Source organism: Lepidochelys kempii, chromosome 6 (genome assembly GCF_965140285.1).
Source record: "Lepidochelys kempii isolate rLepKem1 chromosome 6, rLepKem1.hap1, whole genome shotgun sequence".
Lineage (NCBI taxonomy): Eukaryota > Metazoa > Chordata > Testudines > Cheloniidae > Lepidochelys > Lepidochelys kempii.
The window spans coordinates 118,437,503-118,456,228 of NC_136385.1; the positions used below are offsets into that span (position 1 = coordinate 118,437,503).

The 18,726-nt window shown below is 46.5% G+C and overlaps 1 protein-coding gene across 4 annotated transcripts in view; it reads right to left on the reverse strand.

The window, feature by feature from the left end:
• Positions 1-1,483: 1,483 nt before the first annotated feature.
• The window catches only part of PPP1R36 (protein phosphatase 1 regulatory subunit 36), a 23,058-nt gene continuing 5,815 nt past the window's right edge, over positions 1,484-18,726 (reverse strand). For 2 of the 4 annotated variants that reach the window (XM_073349877.1, XM_073349876.1), the window contains 6 exons: positions 18,371-18,469; positions 14,430-14,570; positions 6,722-6,764; positions 4,659-4,852; positions 4,374-4,568; positions 1,484-4,008 (listed from right to left, as the gene is read on the reverse strand). In XM_073349877.1, the coding sequence (XP_073205978.1) occupies positions 3,774-4,008; positions 4,374-4,568; positions 4,659-4,852; positions 6,722-6,764; positions 14,430-14,570; positions 18,371-18,469 (907 nt within the window). In that variant the 3' untranslated portion in view covers positions 1,484-3,773. The remainder of the gene's footprint in view (positions 4,009-4,373; positions 4,569-4,658; positions 4,853-6,721; positions 6,765-14,429; positions 14,571-18,370; positions 18,470-18,726) is intronic. The other 2 variants (XM_073349883.1, XM_073349879.1) reach the window with 2 other exon arrangements.

The window sequence follows — 18,726 nt, forward strand, 5'->3', positions numbered from 1 at the left end:
GCTGGGAATGCCACAACCTTCCTTGGAATCCTATTCCAGAGCTTCACTACCCTTATAGTTAGGAAGTTTTTCCCCGATATCTAAACTAAATCTCCCTGTCACTGAGCCGGGCTTCTCCCTAGCTCCAAAGTATCCACTGCCATGCCCAGTCTCTTTCAAGGAGGTTTATTTTCTTAATAAAAGTACATAAGCAAGCAGAAAGACAGCCATAACTCAGTCCTTATTTTCAGGTTTTAGCTCCACCCCCTTCAGGAGCCTCGGGCAGGTTCCCTGGTCTGGCCAGGTGCCAGTGCTTCTCCCTCTCTGGGGCAGCAGCCTCTGGGCTGTCCCCCTGCGTAGCTGCCCCCCCTTGCTCCAGGGGACCCACCACAAGGGTTCGCACCATTCCAGTGTGGCCCTCCCTCCCCAGGCCACAACTAATCTCACCTACCAGCAGCCCTTCATAGGCCTGGGCGTAGCCCAGCCCTCTTTAATTGGCTGGATTGGACTCCCCAGCTCTAGTTCAAGAGAGCTCGGCTCAGTCTAGCTGCAGGGACCAGCTACCCTGACACTCCCTTGCTGCAGATTAAGCCCATTATGTCTTGTCCTGCCTTCAGTGGACACAGAGAGCAACTGATCACACACCACTTTATAACAGCCCTTAACATATTTGAAGACTGCTGTCAGGTCGCCCCCAGTCTTCTTTTCTCAAGACTAAACATGCCCTGGTTTTTTAACTTTTCCTCACAGGTCAGGTTTTCTAAACCTTGTATCATTGTTGTTGCTATCCTCTGGACTCTCTTCAATTTGTCCACATCCTTCCTCAAGTGTGGTGCCCAGAATTGGACACAATACTTCAGCTGAGGCCTCTCTGTGCAGTAGAGCGGGACAATTACCTCCCCTGCCTTACATATGACAATCCTGTTAATACACCCCAGAATGCTATTTGCCTTTGTCACAACTCCATCACATTGTTGACTCATATTCAATTTGTGATCCACTCTAACCCCCAGATCCTCTTCAGCAGTCCTACCACCTAGCCAGTTATTCCCCATTTTGTAGTTATGCATTTGATTTCTCCTTCCTAGGTAAAGTACTTTGGATCTGTCTTTATTGAATTTCATCTTGTTGATTTAAGACCATTTTTCTAATTTGTCTAATTTGCATGTGGTAGGCAATGTCTGGCCCGGAGTAAAGCCAATATATAGCGTATCGGGGTATTAGACTCATTCTGCAGATGGGGCAAATTGCATTTTTAATTCAGGGGCATGGGCTGTAGCTAGAAAGCTGTGGCCATGTACACCCCTCCGTCCATGTAGGGTTTTCACTGGGAGCTTTCTGCACAGATCAAGAGAAGAAAACCCTTCTGTAGTCACCAAACTCCTACTTGTTGGCCTAGTTTCCCCGTCATGCAGTGGGGAAAAAGCGCTGTAGGGTGCTATGTTCACAGCGTACACACAGAGAAGTTAGATAAACACATAAATACTCTTGCTGGAAGGTTGCAAAATAACATCTTTATTCCTTACAATTCAGAATGATAACATACAAGAGCCCAAAAACAGAGAGAAAGAAATCCGACTGCTCCCTAAGGCAGCGAGGCACAATTCACTTCACCTTACTATAGGCTGTCTGCCTCCAGATTGACTGCTGCTAGACCCAGATCACATGCTTCCTTACAGAAACCCTTAGCCTGCAAGCAGGACCAGGAAAAATCCATTTAAAGTGACAACCTACAATTTCAATACAGTTTTCAGTACACCACACAGGGGACTTTGAGGATTCCCAAAACCAAGCAGTGTCTGCATTTTGTATGTGCATTGGCCCTACCAAGTTTTTAGAAAATCTAGCCCTTGAAGTGTCATCATTAGACTCTGATCAGTGAGATAAACAGCCTCCCCTGAGTGTATTTTTCAGGCCATATGTGACAGCATTAAGGTCATGTTACACACGATGCAATCTTACTTTACTGATTATTTTTAGAAAATAAAACTTTAATACTGGCAAAAACTCAACGTTATGAGGATGAGATAAATACATCAGTGGAGGGGCCAGGTGTTTGGAACTTCTGCTATATATTCTAGCAGCAATATGTTTTTCATGAGAAAAGGACATTTACCTAGGCCCATATCTGATTCTTGTGTATTTGTCTTCTCACTAACTTGCCTCCCTAAACCAATGCAGAAATGCATAATATAGAAGTGTTTGTTCTGAACAAAGCATGTTGCATTCAATGTCTGTGTACATAAGGGGACTGTAGCAGTCCCATAGATAGCATTTTAAACAATACACTGAGATGTTTAAGTTTTCTTCTCAGCTCTCAGAAAACTCTACCCCTCGTTAGTTTTCTTTCATTGTTAGAGCCAAGGGGTGAAATGCTGGCCGCATTGAAATCAATGGTAAAATTCCCATTGACTTCAAAAGGGCCAGGATCTCACCACGGTTTTCTGCTAATGGTAATGGTAACAGAATACAGACAGTTTTATAGGTAAACCCTTGTAATTTCTTATGATTAAGAGAAAAGTCACGACAGGTGGCAGGCAATAAACAAAAATTCACGACGCCTGTCTGTGACTTTTACTAAAAATAAGGAGGGGGGGAGGACCCCGATTGGAGGCTGACTGATGCCTGAGCCCCATGGGGGAGGGGATGACTGAAGCCCAGCCCATGCTGTCCAGCACCTGCCGCTGTTGCTGACAGCTCCTGAGCCCCCACTGCAGCTCCGGAGGCTGGGAGCTTCAGGGCACCTGAGGTGGTTAGCAGCTGTGGGGCTCCTGCTGCCCATGGTGGCTGGGAGCTCCAGGGCCAGCAGCTGGATGCTCCGGGGGCCCCCTGCCACCCATGGTGGCTGGGAACTCCAGGGCCCCCACCACCTGTGGTCCCTCAGAGCTCTGTGGCTGGCAGTTTGGAGCTGCAGGGTCCCCATGAGGGCTGGGAACTCCAGCCCCACCAACCCAGGGGTGAAGCGGAAAATGTCACAGAGGTCTCTGAAAGTCACAGAATCCAAGACTTTGGGACATAATTTTATCCTTACTTATGGACTGATGAGCTTTTTATTTCATGATGATGACATCCCAAATGCATATTTTAATTGGTATTAATTCTAGGACCTATTTTTCCCACTGGTGAAAATGAAAGATAAGAGATAAATGCTACATAATAAATACTTCAGGTTAGCTCCTCATCTGGAGTAAATCAGCATAGCTCCCTTGATTTCAGTGGAGCAACACTGATTTACAATGACTGAGGATCTCCCCCATATCTTCAAATAGTGGGATTCGTCTTTGCTATTCATTTATCAACATTTGTCATGCATTAGTCTGGAGAGATGCATGTGTGCAAAGCTCAGTGAAACACTACAGAAATCAAAAATGAGTAAACACAATACATTAAAAATGTAAGAGGAAATTCCCATAAAACCATCATTTCCAGAACTTTTAATCCTTCTAGGAATCTTCTAGCAATGCAAATTTTAAAGGAATAAATAATAATCATACCTAGCTCTTTTGGTCTATAGATCTCAAAACACTTTACAGAGGGAGTCAGTATCATTATCCCCATTTTACAGATGGGGAAACTGAGGCACCAAGTGGGGGAAATGACTTGCCCAAGGTCACACCGCAAGTCAGTGGCCGAGCCGGGAACAGAAGCTAGGTTTTCTAAATCCCAGTCCAATGCCCTATTCACTACGCTTCACTACCTGTAACAAATAGCCTCTGCTCTTAAAAATGAAGCTTCAAAGTGGTTTACTTAACACATGCTAGAATTACCCTCAATGCTAGAGGGCGCCATTTCTGTTAACCATTTTCAGAGTAGTCCCCCTCCATAGTTGCTCTCGAGAGTACCATGCTCGGGCGACCGATTCCAACTTGGGTGCCTCTGTGGTATGACAAAGCCAGGTCATATGAACTGACTGAGGAACCGTTTCTCTTTATTCTTTGTTCTTCCTCCTCCTCCTCCTCCTCCATCACCCCAATAGGCATGAGAGTGTGGGGATTGAACTTGCTGCGAAGGGCTCCAATGATGCCAACCCTGTTTCGAAAGGAGTCACGGATGTAACTGAAGCACCAGGGCTAAGGAAAACTGGGGTGCAGGGGTGGAATTTGCAACTTTATATGGAAAATTGCGAAGAACTTTACCTGGGTCAGGCATTACCTTGAGGGAAAAACTTCGCCTCTGTGCACAGGGATCATGCACCAATTAAGTCCCCAAATCCCGCTCTCCCACCATGCAGTGGGACTACATTGGTCCTGCTGGGTCTGGGAAGAAACATGGGTGCAGGGGCCTTCAGTTAAGTACATCAGACACACCACCCCCCTGTTAAGGTGGAAGGGCTCTTTAAGTGTCAACCATCCCTTGCAGAAATACAGCCAACATTCATGGAAACAGCTCCTTACTTGGGTGTAAGCTCAACAGTTGAGTAGTCCGGCAGGTTCTTGCTGCTGCTGGTTGGAAGGGTTCTGCCCCGATGCAGGTAATGGTTCTGGAAGAGATACTCAGCATTGTCTTTGGGCAGGGGCAGTAGTGTACTGAGCACCGGCGAGCGCTGGCCAACGACACTCTTTATTGCAGGGCGTCTGGCATATATGCTCCTTCAGAAAAAACAAATGAGGCTTTTGTTTGATCTGGGTGGTGCAGTGCAAACTCCCCTATGTGCCAGGATAACAAGCAAGGAGTGGTACCTGTGATAGGGAAAGATAACTTTCCTCTGATCGGCAGAGACATCTGTTTTCTGCAGGTCGGGGCTGTTCTTCTCTCTCAACGCGGGGTTAAATATGTCAGAGCGAAGAAGCCTGCCCACTTCTTCCTGAATCTCTTGGAAGTACTTCCGTCTGAACACCACCCAGGCCACGTATGTACAGAAGTTGTAGAAGCACTAAACAGAAACAGAGACCAATCTTACCGCATATGGCTGTTCTATAGAGAAAGCCACAGCATACAAAGGGGAGGACCAAATTATCTGCTGGCGTAACTCCACTGAAGTCAACAGAGATACATCAGGATAGAATCTGACCCAGTATCACAGCATATTCTTTACAGTAGAGACTTGTGGCACAGTAGAATGTCTCTTAATGTGACACTTCCCATGACTGATGGCTGTTTTTAGAATCAAACACCCTGAGTCCTGTTCGATATGCTTGTGTTTCAGTTGGAAACAGTAGTGTCTCCCCACACTGAGTCACTGCAATGTCATAGGGATTAAGTGGAGAATAGGACATTACGTTTTAAAAATTTACCGAGAAGACTGGAAATGAAATTACTTACCGAATACTACTACGAGAAATGAGATCACCGCATCTCATCCTTGCTTGGCAACTTCAGTATTAAAAGACCAAAGCTCAGATGTTCACCCAGTTAGCGCCTGGTTAAATACCAGGGATACTTGGCACAGGTTGAACGTGTCCCCATTACATAGAATTTCTGCTAAGAGCTGGTCTATGCCAGAAACTTACATAGCTATAGCTACATCTCTCAGGTGTAAAAAATCCACCTCTGAGATGTAGCTGTGCCGACCTAACCCCTGGTATAGACAGCACTAGGTCGATGGAAGAATTCTTCTGTTAACATAGGGTATGTCTACACTACCTGCTGAATCGGCGGGCAGTGATCGATCCAACGGGGGTCGATTTAACGCATCTAGTCTAGACACAATAAATTGACCCCCGAGCGCTCTCCTGTCCACTCCTGTACTCCAGCACTGCGAGAGGCTCAGGCAGAGTTGACGGGGGAGTGGCAGCAGTCGACTCACCGCAGTGAAGTGAAGACACTGCAGTGAGTAGGTCTAAATATGTCGACTTCAGCTATGTTATTCATGTAGCTAAAGTTGCATAACTTAAGTCGATCTCCCCCCCATGCCCCCACCCCGTGTAGACCAGGCCCTAGTAACAGCCTGTCAGTGAGGTGGATTAACTATATAGTCGGGAGAACCCCTCCCGTCGGTGTAGGTAGTGTCTACACAGAAGTGCTACGGCTCCGCAGCTGTGCTGCTGTAGCATGTCAGGTGTGGACAAGCCCTAAGTAAGCTCATCACAATCCACAGGAGTCCAAAATATCGTATTGGTTTCAAATGTTTTCTATGAATCTGGTGAAGTATGGTATCTGGAAATTAACTGTCAAAACCTGTTCACAGGGCTATTCCTGCATAGACATCCGGAAACGTTACTAAGAATGATGGGAAATGTTACTGTCATCTTTAAGACGGTTACATTTCGGAATCACACAATGCTAGGCTGCAATTGGATTTAACCCGAATGGAAGTTTCAAACTGAACTCTATTTTCTTGCTGATTTTTTTCCTTTCATCACATGCAAACTGCTTTGTTATTGTAGGGTTGCTCATGAAGACTTTGAGCTGCTTTGTTTTATTTTCTGTAGGGACAATGAGGAACAAAATGGAGGCCTTCAAAATTTGAGTAAAAGAGCAAAACACAGGACAAAATTGGTGGCTGACCCATTTTCTCAGTGTATTGTCTCAGCAGGAACAATTCTGAGGACGTGTGTGTTAGTGACAATTTAAACAACTCACTGCTTTCTCCACCACTAGTTATTCTGGCCCAGAGCCTCAGCTGAAGACATACTGATTTACACCACTAACTTCCACAGAGCTAAGTCAGCTTAGACCAGCTGATGATCTGGCCCAATATCTTAAGCCCAGGGCAGTTACCTTTTGTGATGCTTCCTCGCTTCATCTTATTCTAGGATTAGCGAAAAAGCTCAGTGTCTATCCACGAATGTCTCTTTCTTACCTCAAAGAACTCTCGGTCCTTCTGTGTTGATGATGTTTTTCTCCTAAGACAATCAACAATAGCACAAAGTTAATAGCTGGAGTTATGCTTTCAAGTCTCTGAACAGCATACTGGACACAAATCATATGAAGAAAAGGAGTACTTGTGGCATCTTAGAGACTAACAAATTTATTTGAGCATAAGCTTTCGTGAGCTACAGCTCACTTCATCGGATGCATTCAGTGGACAAGTACTCCTTTTCTTTTTGCGAATACAGACTAACACAGCTGCTACTCTGAAACCTGTCATTATGCAAGGCACTGAATTTAGACGTATGGAGTGGAAATCTATCAAGGTATTTTTCACTGAATGCATCCGATGAAGTGAGCTGTAGCTCACGAAAGTTTATGCTCAAATAAATTTGTTAGTCTCTAAGGTGCCACAAGTCCTCCTTTTCTTTTTGCAAATACAGACTAACACGGCTGCTACTCTGAAACAAATCATATGGCTATCACACAGCTGACTTTTCAACAGCACAGTAAGGCTGGTTGCTGAGCAACCATCTTTACCAGCAATGCAGAGGACCAGTGTCCAAGAGAAAGGCAGGATTTCTGGACTGACTCAAAAAGAAAAGAAAGAAAATCCACAACACTATGTGGCTTAGCTAATTAAATCGGCCAGAGACCAAATGTCATGGGCCTGACAGTTGGAGGTGCTGAGCACATGAGGTTCCCATTCATTTCACATAGAGTTTTGGGTTCTGTGTCTATTAAAATCGGGCCCTGTGGGTGGGATTTTAAAAAATACTCAGCCTTGGTCTAACTTCGCACCCACTGAAGTCAATGGAAAAACTCTCATTGACTTCAATGGGGGCATAGCTAGGATGGGAGCAATATTCGCTCAAAGCTGAGAGACGATACATGAGACATGGAAGGGAGAGGATTTCTGGGACTCAGAGAGGAAATGTAAAACTTTGTAGAAGACTGACAAAGCTTTAGGAGAACAGCCTCTGTTAAAGTATCAGTAGCATTCCTCGTGAAAGGCTTGATCTGGAAGTACATTGATCTCATTCACATCTGTGCCAAATGTTTGGGACACCGGGACAGCTAACCCCTGCCATGGACATACCTGTAGATTTGGAAGGCAGAACCTCAACCTACGAGAAGCCATTCAATCATTCTGCAAGGGGGCAGATTTTGCTCCCACGGAATGAGAAGCAATTCCCCCCCAATCCAGGCCCTACAGATTCCCGCAGGATCTGGGTAGATCCTAAGGGATATGCAAGAGGCTCTGTGCCTCCATGCCAGCACTCAGGGCCACTGTAGCTTTCCCTGGTTTCCGAACAGTGCAGCGCCAATTGTTCCACATGATCAGGGCTTCCCCAGCTGCCACTGCACCCAGAAACCTCAGTACAGAGGGGACAGCAAAAGTGATATGCTCTAGACTGCATGAATTGTTCACTGGCTTTTTTAGTGGCCAGGGGAAAGATGTGCATCCCTACCAGCCTCACTCAATTCCTCTGCCCTCTTTCCCCAAACCTGACACCTCCCCAGCTGCAGATCCCAAACCCCATGTGCTACGCAGGGTCCAAGGTAAGAGATGATGATGGCACAGAGGCAAATGACTCCCTTCAACATGGTAAGGGTAGGAGCCCCTGAGCTTAACAGTGGCCAAGCAACGTGGCCCATTGTCACTGTGGAATTCTAAAGTCACTTCAACAAATTTTGTTGCGCATCAATACCTGTAATGTGCTATCAGCCACGAACATTATAATCGTGAAATCTAACAGTGGATTAAGAAAAATGACCCCTTAAGAGCTGATTTCATCTTTTAGCATGATGTAGCTTGTGCAGTTCCTTAATGACAAAATCCTCCAACTGCTTTCTGCATTCTAGCAAACCCAACCACTCTAAATGAAAGATTGACAGAACATAGCCTTTCAACTGGAGCCCAGCAGGGCTGTGGTCTCCATCCCTCTCCCTTCCAAAGCTAACCATGCAGAGGGAGGTTAACCCAAGAAAATGGCCCAAGGTAAAACTTCCTAAAGTTAGTGGGAAACTTTAGTTCCTGTGTTTGGTGCACTCTTACTCATTAGCTAAGAAAATGATGGCGGAGTTAGGAAAATGGTAAACTTCAACAAGCTCAAGAGGGGGCATTGTCAGAAACATGTGAATGGCTAAGTGAGTGAAGTGCATCCCATGCACTAGAAACCCAGTCAGAAGGAGTCTGTAGAACTGCCAGTGAGTGCAGAAATGAATGCTTTGGACATAGCGGAGGAAAGCACAGCCAAACCCAGACGCCACATTAAGCAGAGGCGTGTGTGCTTATGAAAACACAGGTTTCAGAGAAACACAATGTTCTCTAACTTTTATAGGACCCTGCATCCTGCATGTGGATGCAACTGAAAATAAATGCTTCATATGCCATTTTAGCAACTCTCTGATCCACAGCTATGTGTTTTATGGACTAGGGACCACAACAAGGTCCGGGTGAGTCCTGCCTCAGACTTCAAGTGAGGCCCCCCCGGCTTTAGCCCTATTTGTGTCAGTAATGTATGCAGCTCTGGGCACACAACCTACTTTTCCCCAGAAGGAAATTGGCACTATACAAAAATTGCACAATCTGTCCCAGCAGTTTCAGAGAGAAAGCCAGACACACCTATTCCTTCCTCAGGGTTGGAGACATAAAAGAACTAAAGCTCATACACACAAATAGGTTTGCTGGGGAACTCCTCAAAACACAGTCTGCGATAACATCAAAATAGGACTCCTACGCTGAGCTTCACAAACATTTCAATAATTATTACGTTGCACGTGGATGCCATTTGAAGCCTCACGCTACTCTTCCTCCAGCACAGGCTCCTTTCTAAACCCTTGGAGAAACCCTCACAGGAACAATTAATAACTTAACAACTGGGTATGAATAATTAGTGCAGCTGGGTGGGAAATGCTTTTCCCATCCCTGGAAAAATGTTGAGATTTCAAAAAAAAATTCCTCATTCCAAATCGGGACAAAAAGTCAAAATCTCAAAAATGGTCACAAACCAAAAATCTGAGAAACAATCAGGCTTGGGTCTAGGGTGACCAGATGTCCTGATTTTATAGGGACAGTCCTGAGATTTGGGGCTTTTGCTTATATGGGTGCCTATTACCCCCCAAACCCTGTCCTGATTTTTCACACTTGCTATCTGGTCAGCCTATTTGGGTCAGTTGAAACATTTCATTTCAACCTTTTGGAAATGTTTCGTTTTTGACCTTTTTTGCATTTTTAATTTAATATATATATATAATTAGCTTAGATTTCTAACTGAAAAGTCATATGGAACCAAAGCAACAAATTTTGTCATTTAAAAAATGCTGAAGTGTACTATTTTAGCAATTTCAAAACTTTTTTCCCCAGAAGTTTTTCTAGTTGAGAAATTAGTGGAAACTAACCCTGTCCCATGAACAGTTTCAAAGAATCAGTATTTTCCAACAAAAACACTGACTTGAAAAATTCTCAACCAGCTCTAATAATTAATAAATGTTGATCAGTGTGACACAATAGCACTTGTTTTAGGCAGTCTATGGAATTCCCAGTGACCATTCAGCCATTTCAAGCTAATCTAAGTCAATTTGGGAAAGTTTATATATTATGTATGTAATTGCAAAACAAGTTTGTATCTCTCACAGATGGATAGATGTATGGAATCAAATACATTCATGGTGCGTGGGATTTTCAGTTAACTTCAAGGGGAACAGAGGTAGGCCAATGCTGGGGGCTTTTGAAAATGCCACCCTTAGATTAATAGATAGATAGATAGATAGATAGATAGATAGATAGATAGATAGATAGATAGATAGATAGATAGATAGATAGATAGATAGATAGATAGTCTTCTTAGGCCATGTCTACACTACAAAATTAGGTCAACCTAATTTACGTTGGCATACAACCACCACAATTATTTAATCGCTTGTGAGTGTGCACACTTGGCTCCTTGTGTTGGCAGTGCGCATCCTCACTAGGAGTGCTTGTATCCATTGTATGGTCAGTGTGGGGGATTGTGGGAAGGTCCTGAAAGCCAGTAACAGTCAATGTAAGCAACACAGTGTCTACACTGACACTGCGTCAACTTAATTACATCATCTGTGACTCTACGCTGCTCAGGAAAGTGATGTTACCAAATCAGTGCGGAGAGGCCTTTATGTTGGCAGGAGCCAAATTTAAGTGAAGTCGCTTGGACAGCTAGGTTGACACAAGGCAGCTTATGTAGACCTAACCATGTAGTGTAAACCAGGCCCTAGACTCTAAGCTCTTTGAGTCAGGGACCACATCTACCCCTATGTTTCTACAGAGCCTGGCACAGTGGGGCCCCAATCCTGTTCAGAGTCTCTGGGCACAATTGTAATGTAAATACTAAATAATACTGACAATTCTCATTCACATCTCTTCACTTTTTACCCAGATTGTTGCAGGGGTTTTTTTTTAAAATAAACTCTATATATAGCTACAACTCTGCTCCTTTCCCTCTACCAGGAAAGAGAAGGGAGAGAACTGGCAGCAGACTCAATAAGTAGGGCAGAGCTCCTGTTCCATTGATTTCTTGTCCAGGGAGTTTTATCCTAGCAAGGACAGTGAATAGATCAGTTTTTCAGAACCAGTAGCTCTAGCTGGCCCGAGAAGACATTGCACAAATTGGGTCTTGTACCTGCAGCCTTTGAGGCTGTATTACAGTCTGTGCTCCAACCGGAAAAATAAAATGCTGGCATGACTCTCCCTGTCCAATCAGCAAGAAAATGAAAACAACCCCACAGCACCACCCTAAACGGCAATCAGCCCAGAGATCCAGCAGCTGGTCACACAATGCTGTGGCCCCAGGGTGCACAGGGAGTACTGCGCTGTGCTCTTTACTCCTCATGCTTCAGGGCCTCATGAATGTGGGGCACACGCTGGGTGAGAGCACTGTGGGATCTCCCTGGGAAATCAGGAGAGCTCCCCCAGGTCTGCTCACATTGCAGGTTACCCTATCCTCTTCATTAACGGGAGTGGAGGGACAGATGGACGGACAGACAGACAGACACACACCCCATTCACCAAGCTAGCACAGAAGAGTGTTTGAGCCAGAGACCCCCATGCCTGGAAGGTGGACAGTAGACTGCCCTCCTCTCAGCTCCGAGGGATAATACAGCATCATGCAGGAGTATGAGCAAATAAGACATGATTTTGTAGCCTCAGCACCATGTGGTCTCTCATTCATTTGATTATGTCCCTCTCATTCTCTCCTTCCATCTTCCAGTTTCACCTTCATCCCTTATTACTACTCTCTCCTCTTCTTCCATGTCCCTCTCCATTTCCTCCTCCATCTTTCCTTCCCCCTTTTCCATGGATCCCTCGTCTCCTCCAACACACCCTTCTCTCCTTCCCCATCTCTCTTGCCCTCTGTACCTTTTTTTCTCCCCTCTCTCCATCCCTCCCAGTCCTTGGTTGGTTCATGCTGACCATGCTTCAGGCTAGCTCCAATGCAGGATCTTCTGGCTGGCCAGCGCTGTACTACTGCAACCCATGAGTCAACAGGCCAGCACACCACAGCTCCATGCTTAGTGTGCAGTGTAGTCATACCCTTAAAGCACCCAATCCCCCTCCTGCTGCTGCTGCCCACGCTCCCAAAGTGCAGCCTCTTCTCTTCATGCTCCAGCCCTCTTCTGCTCCTATGGCCTTTCTGCAACTCCCACGCCCAGCTTTGCTCTTGCACTAGCTCACACCGAGCAAGAGAGGAAGGTATGTTGGGATCTGAAGAAAGGCTTGAGGCAGCCAACAGTTACAGTAGCTGGTTGCATGTTACCCTTCCTCTACAATTCACATTCAAGATCTGGGATGGATGGGCATCAGCAACTCTGCTTTGGAAAGAGTCGGTACTGTGGCAACCTAAATCTGGAGGGACTGGGGAACAGCTTGATCATGGAAGTAGATAGGAAAAGGCTTCAGCAACAGGAGAGCAATCATAGAATATCAGGGTTGGAAGGGACCTCAGGAGGTCATCTAGTCCAACCCCCTGCTCAAAGAAGGACCAATCCCCAATTGTTTTTGCCCCAGATCCCTAAACGGCCCCCTCAAGGATTCAGCTCACAACCCCGGGTTTAGCAGGCCAGTGCTCAAACCACTGAGCTGTCCCTCCCCCCGACAGTGTGGATGGGCTGTACCAGCATAGTACGCTGGTGCCTAGCAGCTCACTGATCACAAGGAGGTATGTGACATAGCACTGGTATCACAAGATGATATATTGCATGGATTAATTAGTTTACCTTTCTCCTTCTAAGAGGTATTAACCTTCCCTCCTCCCTGCTACGTTGCCCTCACAATTTCCCCTGAGGTTTAGGAAATGGCAATTAATGTCAGCACTGTCATTTGCCCAGTTGACTGTGCTGGACCCACTCAATACCACATCGTTCCTATAGCCACCAAGGCTTCTGCACAGCTGGATCTGAGCAGCAAGTCAGGTATCCAAAGCCCTGCTGCAATGTGTTGCAGTCCTGTGGCCTATGTAATGCAGAAGGTCAGACTAGAGGACACAGTGGTCCCATCTGGCCTTGCACTCTCTGAATCACTTGGCAGGCCTCCTATTTATAACAAAAGTCAATATTTTCCGAGCTGCTCACTCAGCCCTGGCCAGTGCTTTCCCTCCTGCCATGCTCACTCGGACTGGGTTATTGTGGGCTTTTGTCTTTGTCAAAGAAAAGGTCTAGTTAGCCTGCAAGTGGGAGGCATGACTGCAGCATATCTAGACGTACCTAGGCTAGATCAAAGCCAGCGTGAGTAACACTAGCAATGAAATCACAGCACATGGGAGGCTGCACAGGTTAGCCCTGCCCGCCTGGAACACCAGGACACAGCTGCCACCCATACCTCTGTGGCTTCAATGTTATTCTTACTCGAGCTAGCTTTGATCTAGCTAGATCACAGCTGACTTGGGTATGCCTACACCTGCTGCAATCACACCTCCTGAGCATAGGCACCGACTTTCCCTCTTTCCCATGGTGCTCGACCCTGCTCTGCCCCCGGCCCCGCCCCCACTCAACCCCTTCCATGAGGCCCCACCCGTGCCCCGCCCCCATTCCAACTGCTTCCCCAAAGTCCCCACCCCAACTCCATCCGCTCCCTGCCCCTATTCCAACTCCTTCCCCAAATCCCCGCCCTGGCCCCACCTCCTCCCTGCCTCCTCCCCTGAGCACGCCACGTTCCCACTGCTCCCACCCCCGAGCATGCTAACACTGCCAAACAGCTGTTTGGCGGCGGCTGGGCGGGAAACGCTGGAAGGTAGGCGGAGGAGCAGGGACGTGGCGCACTCAGGTGGGAGGAGGAGGTGAGGCGGGGGGTGAGAGGAGCTTGGCTGCCATGGTTGCAGAGCACTCACTAATTTTTCCCCATGGATGCTCCCGCCCTGGAGCACCCACGGAGTCAGCACCTATGCTGCTGAGTGCAGTGCAGACATACCCAAAATGAGGGCCCTGGCCCATGCTTGGACTGGCTGGATGTCAGGTGTAATGGCAACAATTGCCTCCACAAGCAGTGTAAAGTCAAAGTAGATGTAGTTAGGTCAACACAGTGTCAGTGTAGACACCATGTTGCTTATGTCGACTGTTACTGGCTTTCGAGAGCCATCCCACAATGCCCCACATTGACTACCGTCAATACAAGCACACCTGGTGAGGAGTCATCATAGGGAACATTATTCAGTGCATTTCCTTACTTTCCACAAGCCATGTGATGCTGCGCAGGCCTTCCTAGTCCAAGAATAAGGAGGCAGTACACCTTGGCAAGGTGTTTCTTGGTTCCTGCTAGCTTAGCCAATGTCTCCTCCAGTTCTTTTTGGTCTAACACACTGGGGTTTCTGTTTTAAAAGAAGGAAAAATAGTTATTTTAAAGGGTGTTCTGTTTCGGTGAGATATGTCTGAATGTTTATGAAAGGAAAGAATATGGATCAACCATCACACCGCATGAACCAACCCAGAGGACCCGTTTACAGTCAGATTGATTTAGAGCATTTTCAGGGCTGGAGGGGCAACACAGCATGGGACTTGGCCCCATAAGCTCTCTATGGCCCTGCAGGGCTGCAAGCTCCACATCCACAGATTGCCAGGGAACTCTCTCTGGTCTTCCCAAGCTTGTAAACCCTTCTTGTAGCCTAGACAGGGATCCTTGGGACTTCTTGCAAGTTCAGATATACACCCCGGTACTGCAAACAGATCCGTATATTGGCACACTTCATTGTACGATTGGGGCCACGCTGAGCAAACATCTCCAAAATCCTTCCAAAAAATACTGAAAGGTTCTCATCCTCTTTTAGGACAAATTAATAAAGCAAATGTAGAACTCTCAGACTAAACCATTTTTGAAATATGGGATTCCAGGAACAATAAAAGTAGAAGATTATTTTTAGAAAGTGAAGAAAACACTTGTTTTTATGTTTTCGAGCTCAAACTGCCACCCAGGGGGTGGAGTGACTTTCACTGCTTTTTGGAAGGGTGGCTGGCTGAGTTTGGAGTTCTTTGCTCAGTGTATCTGTAAGAAATCTGCTAAGAGTCAGAAGAGCACCAAGTGAAGATAAAACACAGAGGTTGTCTTTCTTTACCATACCCAGATCTGAAACCAGATTGACAGAGTCTTGGCAAAAGGAATCTAGATGAACCCAGAGAGGCTTTGACATGAATGCCTCAATAACCTTCCAAAGCAAGAATGTTTGAAACGCAGAGGTGAGTTCAGTCAATTTACATACTCTTTAGCAAGAACCTAACTACTCACCGTTTAAGTGGACAGCATCTTGCCTTTCCAGATGGAGACACTAGCAATTTCAGGACCTGCAGATCATCTTACTGGTTGCAGCCCACAGCACTACCAGTGAATCCAAGACCACCATATGTGAAATCTCATTTATGATTTATGGATCTCATTTATTTATTTATGACTAAGGCTACGTTTTAGTCACGGGTATTTTTAGTAAAAGTCATGGACAGGTCACGGGCACTACACAAAAATTCACGGCCCGTGACCTGTCCATGACTTGTACTATATACCCCTGACTAAATCTTGGAGGGGAGGCAACTTGGGGATTCCGCAGGTGCTTATGGGGGGCAGCCCGGGAGGCACCGCGGGTGCTCGTGGGGGGGCGGCCCTGGGGGCACCATGGGTGCTCAGGGGGCAACCTGGGGGTGCCGCAGGTGCTTGGGGGGCAGCCCAGAAGTGCTGCAGGTGCTGGGGGGGAGCAGCCCAGGACACCGGCTGGTGCTGGGGGGAACGGGCAGTGGCGTGCAGCCCAGGATACACACTGGTGCTGGGTGGGGGGGTTGGCGGGGCTGGCAGGCTCCCTACCCGGTGCCTCATGGCTCCCCGGAAGTGGTGACATGCTCAGCTCCTAGCTCCACACACTGTCTCCACCCCAAGTGCCGGCTCCGCAGCTCCCATTGACTGGGAAGTGAGGGAGGGACGTGTCGCCACTTCCGATGTGCCCACCAAGATAAGCGCCTCCCACTGCCCTCACCTCCTCCCATGCCCCAACCCCCAGCCCTGAACCCCCTCCCACAGCCAAACTCCTGCTACTGCTGGGGGGAGGCGGTGGCCCGAGACTGCCCCAGCAGCAGCCAGTGCTATGGCAGTGTCTACATTTAAATTGCGCTCCCGCTGACGTAACTGCCCTGCTACGCCAACTTAATAACTCTACCTCCACAAGTGGTGGAGAGTCAAGGTCGATGTAGTTAGGTCAACACAGTGTCAGTGCAGACACTGTGTTACTTCTGTTGCCTGTTACTGGTTTTCGCAATGCCCCACACTGACAGTGGACGTCGTGGTGAGGACGTGCACCGCTGACACAAGGAGCACAGTGTAGACATGCACAAGCGATGTAATTACTGCAGAAGCTGCATGCCAAGGTAAGTTATGTCGACTTAATTTTGTAGTGCAGACATGGCCTTACAGGGTCAGGCAGACACCTCACCTATGGATCTGGAGTTTATCAATCCTACAGACAGGGCTGTCCCTAAAGGGGTGCAGGGCCCGGGGCAGAAGTGACGGATTCGTCTCTTCTGGGACCGATCGCACCAGCCAATCGCCCCAGCCCACAGGGCTCCCCAGAGCGCGGGGCCCGGAGCGATCACCCCAATTCGCCCTACCCAAGGGACGGCTCTGCCTACACAGCCAAAGACAAATCCCTAGCAGTCTGTCCTACAAAAACAAACAAACTTGTCACACTTTATATTAAGGCTCCACTTACAAATGGATTATAAAGGATTGAGTGAGAGAAGCAGGAGAAACACAGAAGGAAACAGAGAAGGCTGTAAGGAATTACCAGGTATAGCCACAGAAGCATTGGTAGCATAACCCTGAGAAAAAGCTGAGAGAGAGAGAGAGCTTTTAGTAACAGTGCTAGCAGAAAAGAGGGTTGGAACTCTGAGCAAAGACACTGTCTCCTGTTGTTTGATTCCTCCTGTGTTCATCAAAACAGGACTTCGTTCATTCTTTGTAAATAAACTGGAGTACATCCAAGAGATAACTGATTCTGTTATCAAGTTCTCCTCCTAACAAAAGCAACCCACAATACCTTGCATTTTGTCTAACCACTTGGGTCAAAACCAAATAACAGTATATAACCAGCTCACATATACTTCTCATACTGTAACATGCTTATAACATGTAGTCACACTTTATAAACCATTTATAAGTGGAGCCCTAAAACGAAGTGTGGCCCAAAAATCAAATCTTCCTGAGGCACAAGACCACAGATGAAAAATTTCAGGTGGAATCTATTTGTGTAAGGACACTGATGGGGGTTGAAATCAGGCATATGATGGAAAGCTACTTTCAATCTTAGCTACTTTGGAATTTCTATTCTAGCTCCATAATATATGGGCATTAATTTGGCAGGTAGCCTGGACATAACAACCTGCTTAGGGTTGTTATGTCAAAAATCCTGCTGAAAGCTAGGAAAGAGGTTGAAATGTCACAAGCTGCTGATTGACTCAACTTTGTGCAGAGGGATACACACCTTTGCTCATTTATAATAGCTGCTGTAAATTATGTGGGACACTAGTGAACAACTATCTGATTACTTGGGGCCCTATCTTGCAAATGCAAAGGGCTGGGCTTAGTGCTTACTACCATGACTTATCCTAGTGAAGAAAAAGGAAATATAAATTGTAGTTTATTAGCACTGCAGTAGCATCTAGAGGCTCGAGTTGAGATGGTGGCCCCATTTCATTAGGCACAGTGTGTATTGACATAGGAAGAGGCAGTCCAGGCCCCAAAGAGCATATAGTCTAAATAGACAAGACAGACAAAGGAGAACAAACATATTAGGAAGGGAGGAGAGACTATTCTTAGTGAGCAGTATGTCTAGGACTATATGTTTGTAGGATTGGGCCCTCCACCTTTAACCCTGTAAACGGTGCCTGTTTGTGTCAGCATCTCAAAACATACCCATAATGCTCCCCTTGTACATAAAAGACCTTTACATTCAAATGTACCAACAGAGACAGTAATGGGAAATCTAGTCTGTATCTACTATGAGCCCAATCCTGCAGTAATCCTTGCTCATGTGTGGTGTCCCATTGAAGCAACGGTACTATTCACTTGAGTAAGGCCTGCCTGCACAGGGAGGGTCAGGCCCTGTGCCTTAAATCAGTAAAGCCTCTTACTTACACCATAAAAGATTTGGGTTTCTTTTCCAGGGCCATTTTTTCCAGATAATACGATAAATAGAAAAGCAGAGCCATGAGGAACTCATCCAGCTGCTTACTCCTAAATGGAAGACAGCAAGATTACCTTCATGTATGTAATACTACTGATGTAAGTCTGAATCTAAAAGCATGTCCTTGCCCCAAAGCACCTACAGTCTACCAACACTTAGTACTTAGCCTAGAGCTTCCTACCCTAGTAGACCTATTCATAGTAGTAAGCACTACACCCACTAGTAAGGGTTTGCAGGGACATGCCCCTACAGAAATACTAAACAACACAGTCCAAGAAGCATGCTGAAGAGTGGATCTGCATGTGGA